At 26.8% G+C, this 18033-nt stretch overlaps 1 protein-coding gene across 3 annotated transcripts in view; it reads right to left on the bottom strand.

Moving 5' to 3' along the window:
- LOC101241227 (ceramide kinase) overlaps positions 1-18033 on the bottom strand; it is a 65467-nt gene that overhangs the window by 22909 nt on the left and 24525 nt on the right. For 2 of the 3 annotated variants that reach the window (XM_065818449.1, XM_065818450.1), the window contains exons 7-9: positions 17565-17742; positions 10224-10292; positions 2241-2290 (exon numbers count right to left, since the gene is read on the bottom strand). In XM_065818449.1, coding sequence (XP_065674521.1) covers positions 2241-2290; positions 10224-10292; positions 17565-17742 — 297 coding nt within the window. Of the gene's footprint in view, positions 1-2240; positions 2291-10223; positions 10293-17564; positions 17748-18033 lie in introns of all 3 variants that reach the window. The other variant, XM_065818451.1, reaches the window with a different exon arrangement.

The following is an 18033-nucleotide window of genomic DNA, read 5'->3' as shown; positions in this document are numbered from 1 at the left end:
AAAAAACGAGGGTATATCCCTGATATATATATGATAATATACATATATATATGATAAAATATATATATATATATATATATATATATATATATATATATATATATATATATATGATAATACATATATATATATATGATTATATATATCTATATATCTATATACATCTATATATCTATATATATATATATATATACACACACACACAGAAGTTCTTACTCGTGTCTCTTCACAAGAACCGCAGTCCAGCATTTAACTGAGTGTTTTTACTACTATTGTCTAAAAAAATCGAAAAAAATTTTCATTGTTACAACTATTAAATAATTGTCTTAAAAATGACTATTAAATAAGACTGTTGACTAAATCGACTAATATATTTTCTAATGTCGACTAAAATTGAATTGACTAAAAGTTGATTTAGTCAAAATATGGGGATAATTATTTTTTTTTTTTTTGAAATAAATTGTCATAAAAATAATAAAGTAATTTATTTTCTCTTTTTATTTTTTAACATATCATTTAAATGTTAATGGAGCAAAACAATATGAGAGAACAACAACAAACGGACAATTTATTCCCATACCCAAATGATTAAGGAACTTCCTTAAATTTTTGCTATATATCAAAGTCTTTACAATCATATTTACAATTTGATTGTATAGAAAACACTTTGATTTTGGAGTTTCACAACTAAATTTTGTCCAAAGACCCCGAGCCAGCTTGATATAAAAATTAAAAGCATTATGTATGCAAAAGATAAAAAAAATTAAAAAAATACATAACCGATTGTTTAATTAGGTATAATTATTACCTTTTTTTAAAGCAGTTAATAAGATGCTCCCAGAAGTCTTTACAGTCTTATTACAGAGCACCGAAAAGAGCCTAAATAATGCTAATACGCTATGAATTAGATAAAACTTTATAAGAGTGAACAAAAAATAAGTAATAGTAATAATTACAGATGTCATATTTCCTAAAATAGCCATTCAATATGTACACAGCCACTGACAAATTATAAAAATATTTTAGCAAGTTCCGTTAGGATATTGTTTTGTGTTTGCTGACAAACACTTGTAAAGGTTTGTTGTTCAATTTAAGCGAACGGTTTCATATAAAAACTAATATTATTGCAATTAAAATAATTCTTTCTAACATCTTTATATATGTGCATTTTTTTGTAGAGATTAGTTTGATCATTTTTATTTACATTTTTTTTCTTACAAAGTAGAACTGAATTATCATCAGTGCTACTAGTCACCGGTAATGATTCATCGGTGTCAAGCAGCCTTTCACTGAAAAGGATTTATCAAACTGTTTTTTCAAAACATTATAATTGACATTCCCATTAAAGCTAGATGATGTTTTAAGTTGAGGTTGTAGTAAAGATCTATCTATATCAACTTCTGAAATTACCTTTGAAATGCAAATACCTGAGCTGGTTACTTTTGTAATCTTTTTGAGTGGTTTGAAGAGTATGATTACACATTTGTACGTAACTATAGTTAAATCAAATTGATGTAAAAGTCAACAACTAATGCGCGCTGTTACACCAATAACATAAATACACACATAGAGTTTTTTGCCAGAATACCCACAACATAGTGGGTATTCTGGCAAAAAACATTACCTCAAAAATCCTTGTTAAGAGAAATCAATCATTCAAGTTTTCTTGCAATTTGATACTTTTATCATCTTATTAAATTTCATTTGATATTTGAAAACACCATAATGTTAAGCGTTTATTTAAGAAAATATTTATAGCTTTTGTTATTTTTATTTTTAAAACTTTTAGCCCAAATAAAACACCCGTTTTATGAGTTAACAATAAATGTAATTTTTCAACTAGAGAAAAAGACTTAATTAATTCTTTGTAAAATAAAAAAAACTAAAAAAAAAACAATTAAACCATACCATTGGAATGGGAAGATTTAACTTAATCATAATTTAAAGTAACTAAAAAAAATTAGCTTTTAAAAGATTTTTAAAGAGACATGAAAAAATAATTTCAAAGTTTTTGAAAAAAAAACTTTGAAAAACATCAAAATTAAAAGTTATTCATAACATCACAATCTTTTTTATTGCATTTTAAAATGTTAAAACATCAAAACAGCTGAGGTCAAATTGTAAAGAAAAAAAATTATAAACGTCGTCAGTTACAGGGTGCAATCGCACACCAATTATGTCCAAGCCTATGGTAATATTTATATATATAATCAATTTATTAAAATTGAAATATTTAGTACCTTCTTTGGATTCCAATTCTTCCTCATAAATGGTTGAACACTGTTGACATCTATCATAAATAAGTTTATGTATTATAGCTCAAGAATTTTTTTAAATTTTTATATAAAATTAAATACTGTTAAAACAAACAAATATACTTATTCATAATTTTATGGATTAAAGTTAGCACAATACTAATATATTCTGTCCACTTTAAATTAAATATGAAATATGACCTAATATATGCACAAACAAAATAGAAATGTTTTTTATTGACAAATGTTTTTCATACATAAATAGGGATCTGCCCAAACCCAAACCATTTCTAAGAAAGCATAACTTCAAGTTTTCAGATTAGTCACAGAGTTTCAAATCTGGGTGACATTTGAGTTAACAAATAATTACAGTGTCTCAAAAAATTATCCAACCAAACAAGTTTTTCCCAAAAAAAAAAGTTTATGCTCTAAATTATACTAAAAACAATGAATGAAGATACTTAATTTTTTCTGTCATTTTAATTCTATTGGGAATAGTATGTTATTTAGCGTTCATACTTTTTGATTCATGCTTCATTTGGTTTATTATTTGTCCTAAAAAGAACTTAGTATCAAATAGGCTTGTAAAAAAAAAATCTGACCAAGCGATATTTAGGTAAGTTTAATTAATTTTATGTGAAATTTGTATTTTAGCAAATTTTTATACAATTAATGAAATTGCATAACAAAAAAATGTTTTTTTTTGTAGTAAAAAAAAAAAGGTTTCATGTTTTTCTAAGTAAAATGGCTGGAAATAAACGTCACTGGACTGATTCTCAGAGAAATTTAGCTGTTGATCTAGTCAATCAGGGTAAAACCTATCGTCAGGTGCAGCAAGAGACTGGAATTCCTCATAATACAGTATCCGACATAATGAAGAAGTATAACTTGATCGGAACAACAGCCACAAAAAAAAGGCTGGGTCGCAAAAAAAAGACTTCTAAGAGTTTTGATAGAAACTTAATTATACAAGTCAAGAAAAATCGCTTCATTTCTGCTCGAAAACTGGGTAAGCAAGCTGAAGAGAATTATGGAATCAAATTATCACATCAGACAATCAGAAATCCTAAATATCGCTTGGTCAGATTTTTTTTTTACAAGCCTATTTGATACTAAGTTTTTTTAGGACAAATAATAAACCAAATGAAGCATGAATCAAAAAATATGAACGCTAAATAACATACTATTCCCAATAGAATTAAAATGACAGAAAAAATTAAGTATCTTCATTCATTGTTTTTAGTATAATTTAGAGCATAAACTTTTTTTTTTGGGAAAAACTTGTTTGGTTGGATAATTTTTTGAGACACTGTAATTATTTGTTAACTCAAATGTCACCCAGATTTGAAACTCTGTGACTAATCTGAAAACTTGAAGTTATGCTTTCTTAGAAATGGTTTGCGTTTGGGCAGATCCCTATTTATGTATGAAAAACATTTGTCAATGAAAAACATTTCTATTTTGTTTGTGCATAGATTAGGTCATATTTCATATTTAATTTAAAGTGACCAGGGATTTCAAGGACGACTTGTGCGTAATAAACCATATTTGAGTAAGAAACACATAAAAAGAAGATTGGAGTTTGCTCAGAATTTCTAAAACATGCCGTTAAGTTTCTGGAAAAAGATCCTGTGGAGTGACGAATTGAAATTCAACTTAAAGTCATCTGATGGAGCCCTAAAAGTTTGGAGAAAAGCTGGAGAAGCCTACAAATTAAGCTGCGTGAGAGGAACTGTCAAGTATGGTGGTGGTAATGTGATGGTATGGGGTTCAATGGCTTGGAAGGGTGTCAGAAAACTCCAATTTATTGATATTATAATGGATCAGGTGCAATACAGAAACATATTAAAGCAAAATTTGAAGTCATATGCTTGAAAACTTCAGCTAGGATCTGATTTTGCATTTCAGCAAGATAACAATCCCAAGCATAGTGCCACTAAAACCAAGGATTGGTTTGCTGAAAATAATGTTGAGGTCTTGGAATGGCCCGCACAATCATCGGACCTTAATCCCATTGAACATTTGTGGGAAATTTTAGACCGAAAAATTGGAGATCGGTCATTTTCCAAAAAATATAACCTCAAAGTGGCAATTGAAGAAACTTGGGAAAAGATTCAACCAGAAGAAACAAAGTCTTTAGTTGAATCAATGCCTAGACGTCTAGAAGCTGTAATCCAACCAAAGGGGGGCCCAACAAAGTATTAAAATAATTGTTTTGTTATATAATATTTTATTATGAAACAAATAATGTGTTTGGTCGAATATTTTTTTGACAATAAAAAAACGACCTAAGTTCCTTTATTTTAAGTCTAAAAACTTTGTGATTCATATTTTACATTAAAATAAATAAAATCTACTTAAAAACATGTTCTTTTATTTTTATTATTCTTGAGTTTACCAAAAAAATCTAAATTAACGAATTTACAAAAATACAGCACTTTTTTTAGGAAAAATATTTTAAAAAATGTTTGGTCAGATAATTTTTTGAGATACTGTATTACCATTACTAATGAATGCAATGCACAATAAAAATGTATATATGAATATGAATGAATAACATAAAAAACCGTTCCCACCACCTAACTAACTTCAATAAATCTTTCGCAAATATTAGTGATATTCGAAGTAACATTCCACCAGTTGAATCTTGGAAAATTCACTAGACTTTGTGAGACTTTTGTTTGCTATTTGTGAGACTAACTTTAATTTAGCTGTTTCTTTTTTTGATCTCAATATTGATATGTACTATCCTTTGACTTGTAAAGACTCCAATAGTCACATGCTTGGCTTGAGGAAATACATACACATCAATTCACCATATTCATTCATATTTGAGGTGAAATCAGGTTTAAATCTTTTATTTTTTCCTTTATGTACTTTTGCTTAACACCTCGTCACTTTATCACCTTTCTTGTTGTACTTTATCATTGCATTCTTTTAGATGTAATTTCTGATTAAATTGACCATGCCCTTTCTCTATACCCTTCTGCCAATATTGTTGTTATTGGTGACTTTAATGCTCATCACACTGAATGGCTCGGATCTAACACCACTGACCCTGCTGACACTGAAACTCATAACTTCTGTATTTCTCAATCTCTTACTTAGATAGTAAACCTTGTGACTCATTTTCCAGACAACTCTAATCACTTACTTTCACTTCTCGATATGTGTCTTGTCTCTGACCCTAGCTTGTGTCCAGCTTCTTCTTTGTCTTTCTTAGGTGGTTCTAACCATGCAATCATCTCTATAAACTTTTATCAAGTACTTCTTGGAACTCACCCTAACATCGCACTACTTACTACTACCCTAAAGCTGACTAGGATTTTTTCGTGATTTTTATTTTGACTATCCTTGGGCTGATATCTTTTCTCTCTTCCCTGATAAATGTGCTTCCTACTTAACCTCATGGATCCTGAGAGGTATAAAAGTTTTTATTCATTCTGATTGGTAGAAAACCATGGAGTAGAATGAGGCTTGACTTACAGCCTCATTCTACTCCATAGTTTTCACCATCTTGGGCAGCTGTTATATCTAATTGTAATCATTTTTTTTTTTTTTTTTTTAAATAACAACTTTCTTGAGAACTAACTCATTTATTATTGCAAAGATAATAAGTAAAAAGATACTGTCTGATGTTTAGCTCCATTATTCCTAGTTTATCAAATCTCATTTGATCTCAAAAGTAGGCTCATTAGACTTTTGCTTTGACAGCACCATTAACAAAGACTGACATTTCATCTCACACTAATTGTACTAATCTTATTACCACTCCCAAGGATAAGTCAGAACTATTTGTTTACAAACTTTTCTTCTATTTTGACTTTTAAATCTTATGGTTATACTCTTCCATTCATTCTAGTTAATCAGGTTTAGAGAGACTATAAACTCAGAGAACGGACATATGTGTGATTGTTTTTGATTGGATATTAGATTTTTATGGTTTTTGACGCCGTGTTTTTGCCAAAAAAAACTAACTGCGAATAAATTTGCTACTAGATTTTTGTTAAATATTTGTAACAGTTTATGAAAACTAATGTGAATGTAATAAAAATTCATGAAAAAGAATGTGCTTTAATTCTTGATGAAATTTCAATAACTGAAAATAGTAACAGTGAAACATATCAAGCTCATACTATGGAATTGTTAGATAACCTTAATATTATGACCAAGCTAACCATACCTTAGTTTTTATGTTTAGAGGAATATTTACAAGATGAAAATAAACTGTAACATATTATTATAGTGAAAGTTCTGTTTATAAAGGTGCAAATAACCAGTCAATGTGGAGATCTTTTAGCTGTACTTAAAGTTATACTTTCTCCAGTTTAAATAAATATCCATGTGACTCAAGTTATTCTATTGATTTTTTAGCAAATGTGCTTCATTTATTAAAGAATACAAGAACATCTCTCTTATGTAAAAAACATTTCATTATAACAGCTGGAATTCAAAAAATATATATACTTATATCACAAGTTATAGACTCAACATATTTAGAATATGCTGAATCTATAACTTATTTAGAATGTCAACAAGCTTGTGCAAATCCTGAACAAACTTGTTGACATTCTAAATATGGATTTGATGTTTAGCCTATTGATGAAAAATATTTTAACAAAAACAAAAGTATCAAGAGTATTATATTGTAATAAATCATAATGTAAGTTGTGGATTAAAATTTATTGCAAATAAAAAAAGATGAATCTATACTCACAACTGCTTGATTTAACTGAACTATTGATAAATGGTTTACACTTATGACATCACAAAACCCTACTTTGGCTTTATGTATAAAAAAATCACTAAATTTACAACGAAACAAAAGCTTTTTTCAATGAAATTATAGAGGTACTATGTGGATTATATGTATTGAGTCAAAGTAGAAAACTAAGGTGGAAACTTATTTCATCTGGTGTTATTTTGTTGAAAACCAATATTCTTCTTTTAATATGAACTTTTAATATGAAATATAAAATGAAAAAAACTTTTAATATGAAATTGCGATTTACTAAAAACTACTAAAAAAATATTTATAACTGGTACGTTTACAAAACAAGTATTTCCTACAGCTTTTCAATACAAAAATAACTTGAAACTTATTTCTATTGCTTAACTCTTAAAAATATTACATTATAAAGTGCAGTTATGATACCATGATATAATGACCATCAATTCTTAGTGTGTTTTCAATTCTTAGCATGTTGTTTTACTAAAAGATTTGGATAAAACTTCAAGTTTAATCTTGAGTGATACTGAGCCAAACTGTTTTTTTATAATGTATTATAATGTAACTTTTTTAATATATACGGGTTCTAGAGTTAAAGAAATTTAAAGAATTTTTCTAATTTGTATTGAATCTCAATATTTTAAAAGATAGAGTAAATGCTGATTAGATAATGTTTGTTACATACAAACAGCCCATTGTGGGAAGTTTATTTTTTGCTAAAGAAACAAACTTTGCTTCTTTTTTTTAGTAGAATTAATATTTAGATCATTTTAGCCATAACTTTTTACCTAAAAGAATGGTAATTCTATACTTTATAGAAAAGTTAATTGATGAACAAATTAAAACTGATGAACAAATTAAAAGTTTAACTTTTATCCTGATTCTCATTAATTTTATTTGAAGCTTAAAAAGGTTTAAAAAATTCAGACCTGTAAAATTTAGCCTTAAGAAAAAAAAAATGAAGTAAAATTATTATTTTGAACTTGGCAGCAAGATTATGACAATGCGTGCATTGGCCTTGAAATAATAGATTCAACTAAAACTAATTTATAAAAAAATTGTAAAAATTGTCAGTTCTAAACTTTTATTAAGTAACTTATAAATCACAAGTAATTTTTTTACAGTTTTTTTTTAAGAATTTCTTTATTTGCCAAATAATTTTATTAAAAAACTGCAACAAAAAAAAAACATAAAATATTTAAATTTTCAAAACAAATTTTTGTTTAAAATATTGTTTTACAGTTGTTTTTACTTAAATTTATTTAAGCCATGCACTAATTTGGCAAAAACATGACCCTTGTTTTCTGTATGTCCGCTCTCTGAGTATATAGGCTCTCTAATCAGGTTAACCTATTGTTAAGTATTCAAATCACTCCAGCTTCCATTGATGAAGGTATATCTCAATTAAACTCTTCTACGACTAGTTGTTCTGACATTATTCCTGTCTCAGTCTTACAAAAGTGTTCACCAGAACTCTCTTCAGTTCTCTCTATAAAATGGAATAAGTGCTTGACTGAATCTTGTTTTCCTGCCTTCTAAAAAATGGCGTCTGTGGTTCCAATTTTTAAAACCCCTTGAGAACACGTTGACCCCTCTAACTATCATCATAAAGCTTTCAATAAAGTTGGGCAAGTTGGTCTTCTTTATAAGCTTGCTTCCTATGATGTATCTGGTAAAATTATTGAGATCACAAGATCATTTCTTTCTAACTGCTTTATTGAAGACATCCTCAAAGGCCAATACTCTTCTTCATTTTCATAAACTTCTAGGTTACCTCAAGGTTCCATCATTGGTCTTATTTTGTTTCTAATCTACATTAAAGATCTTCCTGACAACCTTATATCTTAAATTACTTTGTTTGCTGATGACTCAACTTTATACTCCTGTCTTGACAAAAAGTCAAGTGAAAACAGATGATCTCACTTCAGTAACAGATTGGGGCTTGCAGTGCAAGTTATTTACAGCAAAAACTATTGCAATGTTGTCAACATTCCAATATTGATGAATGGCAACACTCTCACAAAGTCCTCTTCTTTACAACTTCTTGGATTATCTTTCACTACTGACCTTTTATGGAAACATACAATCGATTGCAAAGTTAGCATCTGCTAAGGTTGCTTCTCTTCATCTTGCTCACCATTATCTTACTCATGATTCCATTCTCTACCTCTACTATTCTTTTAGTCACACCTGTATCGTATTTGTGTTGCTCTTTCTCTTCTAGTCAAGGTTTGCAGACGAAAGTAAATAAATTGAAATAGTCAAAAACCAAAAAGATCAAGAAATATTAGAAGATGATCTCAATAAACTAGTTTAATGGGCAAAAAATTGTAGGATGAAAATAAATTACAAAAAAAATTAAAAGAAAAATTACAGTACTAAATCAAAAATATTAATTGACTAAATAAATGAAGCTACCGTACTATATATAAATACCCACGATGACAACAACAGGAACATGAGAACTAAGTATCGACATAGTTAATAATCTGAAATGGAAAGACCGCATTAAAATAATAACCAATAAAGCTTATCAAAACCTTACATTGTACATTGTAGTGGACATTTAAATTCTGATTGGTACATTATAGTAAACATTTAAATTCTGATTTATTTTCTCATTTAAACTAAACCAAATACAACCTATGTTAGATCCGAATTAGAATTTTGTGCACCAGTTTAGAATCCACATTTAAAAAATTAAATAAAAAAATTGAAAAAGTTCAGGAAAGAGCCACAAAGCTTGTATCAGGTCTCAAGCACAAGTCTTATGAAAAAATTTATCAAGCTTATGGTTAGAAAGTCTCTAAACCAGAAGAATTAGAGAAGACCTCATCAAGAAAATAAAAAAAAAAACAATTTAAACAAAGTAAACTGGTGTCATCTAAACTCAAAAACTTTTTCTTTAACTTTAAAAAGCCCATATTCAAATATCAGAGGAAAATCACACAGAGAGTTTACTAAACACAAATAAAAATTTTTTTAACAACCCGGTAATGCCATACTTAGTTATCCAAAAACATCATCAAAAACAATTGATGAATTTAATACATACATACATACATATATACATACATACATACATACATACATACATACATACATACATACATACATACATACATACATACATACATACATACATACATACATACATACATACTTAGAATCATACATACATTCTTTCAGCACACTTAAGCTTGAAGTAAAAAAATAATAATAAAAAATTACAAACTCACCCTGCTGTGCACTTTAACTTTTTAGTGTAATCTAACTTTTGAATAAAACTGACTTCGCCAGTATATGATCTATAAACAAATAATATTTATAAATAAAATAAAAAGTGATTAAGTCAAAGTCAAGTTGAAAACTCATGCTAAGTGTATTATTTGTAAAGAATCAATGCGTTGATATTGTTAAGATGTTGCTATCCTCTTATTTTGATAATTTTAGCTATTGTTTTTATAGTTAATGAATAATTATGGTTAAAACACACACACGCAAAACAAAAAAAGTTCTTGGCTTTTCTTTCAGTCAAACAAAGGCATACTGACTAGTTAATTGCAGATGAATTAAATAACATCATTGAGCAAAATCAAATTAGAATAAAGCTAAGATGTGTTGTCACTGATAACACCTCCAATATGAAAAAAGCTTTTGATGTGCTCAGTGAGTTATAGGCAAATGCAAGTGAAGGAGAATCTGAACATATTATTATAGCTGATGATAAAGAAATGTGGAAGATCTACGCTAATGGACAAAATCAACTGAAAACAGTTAACAGTTTATTATATTATAAGCCAAATGCTTAAATCTGGCAAATTTTAACAAATCAAAGCACCTTTTTTCTGTGGAAATTTTTAGTTAAAAAAGATGCTATATACAACAAATCATTGCTGGGTGATAGTTATCCAGCAAAAGGAAGTGTTGTGATTTCAATTTTTTGACTGCACAAGTGTCTTAATACAGTTTAACTGTCAAGTATCACACTTCACTGATTAACAATTTGTTAAATTTTTGTGTGACAGATTTGGTGGCTTGTTGTAGAACAATAAGACTTTTCCAACAGGTAAAAGAATCAAGAAGAACTCAAATTTTTCTCCATTGCTTTACTTTATGACCTCTTTACCTTTTGGCCTTAGATCCTAGTTATTCATTACTTTGGATGGAGGAAGACTATCCTGGACAGGATGATGTCAAAAGATTTGTTTGTGAACATATTGCATGTAAGGAGTCAACCACAAATTACGCCACGTAATTTTAATCATTTTAGAACCCTTCCCTTGTCACAACATTGTAACACTTTAGTAACTAGTTCCATTTGAGTTGTCACAACACCACTAACCCCTCCATCCCCCTTAAGTGTGACGTAATTTACGGACAACCCCTAAATAAATAAAAAAGTTTTATTTGAATATTTTTTTAACAAAATTTTAGTTTGAACTATTAAGTTGTTGAAGAAAGAATGAAAAATTAATGGTGGTTTGTTAATTAATATAATTACATTCTAATATTTCCCAGTTTACATTATTACAGCCAAGTTACAAACCATAATTTCCACTCAAGATTTATTGGCACCTACAACACAAGAAGATGAGATGCAAAAACAAATGGATTAATATGGTAATGGAGCTGGGTAAAGAGGTGACTCTTTCAAGCAAGTGTAAACCAACGTTTTTTGCTTCAAATGCAAAATATTGTCAGAGAAATGAACAGCAACAACAAAATATTGTTCTATTGTCACCAACCACTATTGCTACTGCTTTCTTGGAGAAAATAGTTTCAATTGCATGGAGCAATTGGAATAGAGGCATGGTTGAAAGCACAATCTGCAGAATATTACAATATTATGAATCCACTGCTAGAGAAGCTATTCTGTATTCCAGCTTTTTCTGCACCAGTCGACTGCATATTCTGCCAGGGAGATTTAATTTTGTAACTAAATCGTGCCAGACTGGGTAAGAAAATGTGGCTGTATCCTGTTTACTGTTAATCATAATTCCTGGAAAAGTGTAATTAAGTTAAGACTATAAGTTGTGAAATCAAGTGATGCATAGTTGTCTGTTTTACTTCTTACATAGAATACTTATGTACTTAAATAGAATATATAAAATTTACTTTAAGTTTTTATGTTTGTTTTTTGTAACTATATTATATGACTACTGGCCTAACATGTCTTTGGTACTTTGTTTTTAGTAATACAAAAAAAATATGTTATTTTCTTGTTATTATTAAATATATATTTTACAGACACTGCACTGCACAATATACAATAACATAATTATATAATACATGCATAACTTTATTTTATTATTAAGTAATCTGTATAAATGGTAAATAATTAGATCAATTAAAGGAATGAGTTTTTAAAGAATGAGAACATGAGTTTTATTTTGTTGGTATTCTAAGAACCTAAGTCTTGATCTAGGTCTTATAAAAACATTTAAATTCTTGGTCTTGGGTTGAATTTTTAATGCCTTGAAGCATTCAGTTTTGGTTTTGAGCTAAAATCTTTTAGTCTTAGACTTGGTCGTAGCCTTTACTATCTTTTTAATTTATTTATGTGCTTTAATTCCAAAGAGTTTTAGTAAATGATGTCATTGTAGAATTCCTTTACTATCTTGACTATAAATCTGTGTGTAGGTAGTAGGGATTTTTTTATTTAATTTTTTTTTTTATAATTAAATATTTATTTTATAGTAACAAAACGCAAAATAAAATTCATAAATAATATTTGTTTCTTATATTTTTTTAGTTCAACTCTATTTTAATAAAAATATTTACAGATACTTAGTAATTAATAATTTTTTTTTTCATTACAAATATATAAACAGATATATAAAAATAAAAAAAATAATTGCATTAAATATTTTGTTAAAAAGAAAAAAAAATTATATGAAATATATAAAGTAAGAGGAAACTCAAAGTTTATGTCCTATTGCAAAAACTGCTAAAATTAAATAACTCCTTTTTGATAAAGCAATTATATTTTAATTTAAAAATATATATTTAATTACACAATTGATTTCAATATTAGTTAAAAATGTGTTTATCTTATTCCTTTGTTAAACCTAAATTAAATTTATTATTACTTAAAATCCATTTCTTCCTTTCTTGTGGCAAAAACAAATTGATTTGATTGACAATGATATTATTTAACAGATACAATATTATATCAGTCGATATAATATTGTATCAATAATAATACAGTACTATAAAAAATTATATAAAAATGATGGTACAGCACTTTATAAGCACAGATTTACAATAACTTTCTTCAAAGCAACATAGCCAAAATACTTTAATTTACTATTGTTAAAGTTTTTAAAAATTTTCAAGATTTGAAAATTACTCTTTTAATCATTAGCCAACAGTAGAGAAAGAAAGAAAAACTTATTAAACACCAATAAAATAAGAATAATTGTGCTTATTTAATAAATTATAACGCAGTTGTTCTTTTCTCCATTTTCAAAAAAAAAATTAAAGTCACTCAAACAAACAACTACTAATTAAGGATAAGATAATAAAGTAGAAAAAGAAAAGGAAAACTAAAAAAAAAAGGGCAAGAAAATGACAGAACACTTGAAAGATTGTAAACCTTATGTGTCAAGAAAACATAAAGAGGAGAGAGAATTTTAAAGCACAGATTTTTAGATGCATAGGCATAAATAAAACTTTGTTAAGCATGAAGAAACAGCTACAGTAAAAAGATGAAATTCGGCAAAATTGACAACTTACGCAAGACTTCATTTTTGTTAATGAAACAGGTGATAATAGCTTACTTGAGCAGAGACCATTGTAGGATTTGTAGAAAAGTTAGATGCAACCTTAAAACAATGGAACAGAGGCTTAAGCTTAACATTCGGAGCAGATTATTAACAATATGTTTTTGAGCTTTTTCTTATAGAGAGAAAAAGGACCAGCCCAAAACAGTATTCCATACAAATCCAAATAAGAGATTTATAGAGGTATAGAGATTATAGATATTATAGAGGTATAAAGATTTTAGAATGGAATCAGGAGTAAGAAAGACAAGCACAACATGAGAGCAATGATAATCAGAAAAGACATAAAGTAAAGAATTCAGTAAGAGTGTTACCAATCATCAATAAAATATATCAACAACATTGCAAAAGTTATTAGCAGTAAACAAGTGAGTTTTTTTGGTTAAAACTCACCAATCACTGCAAGCTTTAAGCTGTCACAAACAAGACATTATTTCAATGACATTTTGTAAAAAAAAGAAAAGAAAAAATAAGAACTTGAACAAAGTACTAACAGGTACATGTTGGGTGTTAAAGTGTATTAAAGGGATCATAAAGTGAAGAGACAAGTTGTATTCATATTAAAAAGAATGTTTAAAAAAAATGTTTGGACTGAATTTTTCTGAAAACAAAATAATAAAACCTATACCAAAAAAAAGTAGTTTTAGTTGATGCTTGCTGTCTTCATTTTAATGTGATTTTTTAAGTCTTTAAAAAATATGCCGCAATCTACAGACTTTATAAATTATTCAGGTGAGCTTAATTCCCAAAAATTTTTGGTATAAAAAATGATGCCATTGTAAGATCTTTTTTTAGAAAAGTCAAAATATTTTTTTTTGAATCACATTATTTAATTTGTTTAATTTGTTTTTAAAATAAGCAATTTTTATCAATTGTATGACTTTCCTAAAAATTTCAAAGAAAGCTAAGCATAAGAATATTTTTTATAAAGCGCAAGAACCAAATGAAATTAAGAATTATATGGCACACTCATAAATATAATAAATTTATAAAAAAGACGCTGATCACCGTATTTTTTATGTAAACATTGTGAATTTTTTACTAGTTTTATTTAGGCCATTTATTGCTACAACATTTTTTTTCTCCTAGTGAAATGACAGTTAAGAAGTTCTTTAATTTTTAATAAATAAATAATTTTGGTAAAAGGTATCATTTATTAGAGATATTTGATAAATTCTTTAATTTTTAATTAGAAAATATTGATAACTATGTCAATTTAGTTCAAATTGATAAATTTTGAAAACTTACATATGGATATAAAAAATTTGTTATATTTTGCATTTGGATTCTAATAACTAAACGGTTAAATTGTCAGCAACTCCATATCAATTAGAACATTTTTTAAAAAGGCAAAGAAAACCTGTATACATTGAAAATACAAAATAGCTGACAAGGTTATCAGCTGCTAAAATTTTAATTTTTTCGCCACATAAAATTTTATTATTTTAAGTGGCGATATTTATTTTTTTTAATTCAATGCAACAAAGAATGTTTTTGTTGAATTGAATTGAAAAAAATAAATGCCGCTACAAGTAATACAAATTAAGTAACATTTTTTTAAGATCTATACTAATGTATGCAGTATTAAAAAAATTGACAATAACAATTTTTTCATTAAACCATTTTAATTTTAAAATTGACTCGATAATGCAATCTTTAGCAAAAAAAAATTTTTAAGTTTAAAAATAAAATAAGCAACACATGTTTTACAAAATAAATTTCATTAAATATATTCTTGTATGACTAGATAAATTTCATTAAATATATTCTTGTATGACTAAATAAATTTTATTAAATTTATTCTTGTATGACTAAATAAATTTATTCTTGTATGACTAAATAAATTTCATTAAATATATTCTTGTATGACTAAATAAATTTATTCTTGTATGACAAAATAAATTTCATTAAATATATTTTTGTATGACTAAATAAATTTCATTAAATATATTCTTGTATGACTAAATAAATTTCATTAAATATATTCTTGTATGACTAAATAAGAACTACGAGAATATTTGTAAAAACAAATAAAAAGTTTAGCAGATAAATGCTGTTTTACTTTTATACGGTTAAATAACACAAAATAATTTTTTTAACAAAATCTCGATAAAGTTAATAATCATTTAATAAGATTTAATAGAACACAAAAAAAATTTATAACAGTAAACAAGGTTAATATATCGGAAATATTTTATTCATATTTTTAATGTAAATTTGGCAAAAATTAGAAAATAACTAATCCAATTCTTTAGTAATTAATAATGAAAAAAAAATGTCTATAATAATAATAAGTAAAGAAATTCTTTAGTGATCTATTATAAATAAATAAAAAAATTCTATAACTTGAAGACAAAAAAATTTTAGATTTTTTATCGAAATTCTACAACGACATCATTTACTCTTTTAAAATAAATTAAAAAATCTGCAGATTGCAACGTAGACTTAAAGACTTAAAAATCACACCAAAATAGAGACTGTGACTTTCGATTTTTTTAATAAAATGCTTATTAGCATATTATTAAAAAGTTCTTTGAGTAATGATTATAAATCATTAAAAAATTATTTTTTTATATGCAATAAATGCCTAAAAACAGAGCTATTGCTTCTACTTTTTCTGTTTTACAAGGCATTTACTGCTAGTATTTATTTGTTATTGAAATATATAAAACTAGATAAAAAGTTCTTCAAACTTTGTTAACTTGGTTAACTTTATTTTAGTGCTTTTGTTCCTCACATTTTCAATTTCTCTGATGAGAAATTGAGAATGTGAGAATTTAGCTCAGATATGGTAAAAAATATTCGAGTAAATTTATATAATTACTTAGAGCACTCAAAACCCAGCTCTTTTTTATTTTAGCTAATTTTTGCAGAAGCCCACAGTCTAAAAGTTATAGCCTAAAGGTTTGATTTAGTACTATTTTTTTTATTAATAAAAAAAGTTTTGCCTAAACAAAAACTTTGATTGCGAAAACAAAAATTTTAGTGGTTTGCAAAACTGTCAACCTTTTATAGCATTACTATTGCAGATTTTGCTTGCAAACCATCAGTAGTTATTTTGTTATTTATAAATTTCTTTCCTTGAACATTTATTTTATAACTTAAATCTTGATAAAATTTTGCAAGACAACCTCAATCAGCAGATTTTTTAGCACAGTCACCTTTCATATTACATTCTCTAAATGTAATCCTGATATCATTTTAGAAAAAAATTAAAAAAAAAGTTGAAAAAAAGTATTTTTCTATAACAAACTTATTCATATTTAAATAGTACATGATTACAACCTAACCACCTTGCACCTTTGTTTTCACCCTAACCGGTCAGTAGTTTTTAGTTTTAAGTCAAATTTAAAAATGTAATGTTGATAAACATTTAATTTTGTTTCACTTTTTTTAAAACAAGAGTTTATTCCCCTATATAAACTACATCTAAGTACATAAACTCATCTTTTTATAAACTTTTAACATCAACTTTTATTAGTTACAAAGATCTAAAAAGCACATTCTACTCTTTACTACCCACCTGTTTTTATGTTTCTATCCTCCCCTTACCACCTTTTTTTATATTTCTATGTTCACTTTCCCATCTTTATTATGCTTTTAACATCACCTTGCAACCTTTTTTTTTTCTTTTAATGGTTTAACATTTATTTGACCTTAAATAGGAAAGCTGTTTAGAGTCACACTAAGAAGAATGTTACATTGTAAAACACAACGTTAAAATTCAGCAAAACTTACTCTAAATGACTGTGAATATTTTATATTGTACAATTTAAATGAATAAAAACTATATACTTATTTTTCATGAATCTTTTGAAGCCAGCAATATCATAGCGATTAGGACCACACCATCTTAATTTATCGCTGTCTTTAATAATATCACCGAAATAGCCATATCCCATTAATGATATCGAATATTTAATAAATCTATCAACACTTGAGACAGAGCAAACATCAAGTGAAACTGAGGAACCTAGAGTTGTAAAGTTAAAAATAGTAATAGAAGGTAAATAATTTAGATTAAAACTTTATAAAAAAGAAACTTTAAAAGAAAAAATTTTATTTAAAAAAAAATTGTATGAATATTTAGATTTTTCTATTATGCATATTAGGGTGGTCCAAATTTTACACATTATTTAAAATGCTGACTCCACAACACTAAATGTGTTTTATATAATAAAATAATACTGGAATTGAAAAAATTTTTGAAAAAAAATATATTCTCTTAAACATCAGACAGGCCTCTAAAATTATCAAGAAAAAA

This window comes from Hydra vulgaris, chromosome 14 (genome assembly GCF_038396675.1).
Source record: "Hydra vulgaris chromosome 14, alternate assembly HydraT2T_AEP".
Classification (NCBI taxonomy): domain Eukaryota; kingdom Metazoa; phylum Cnidaria; class Hydrozoa; order Anthoathecata; family Hydridae; genus Hydra; species Hydra vulgaris.
The sequence above is the reverse complement of the archived record's forward strand: the minus strand, read 5'-3'. Positions and strand labels throughout refer to the sequence as shown.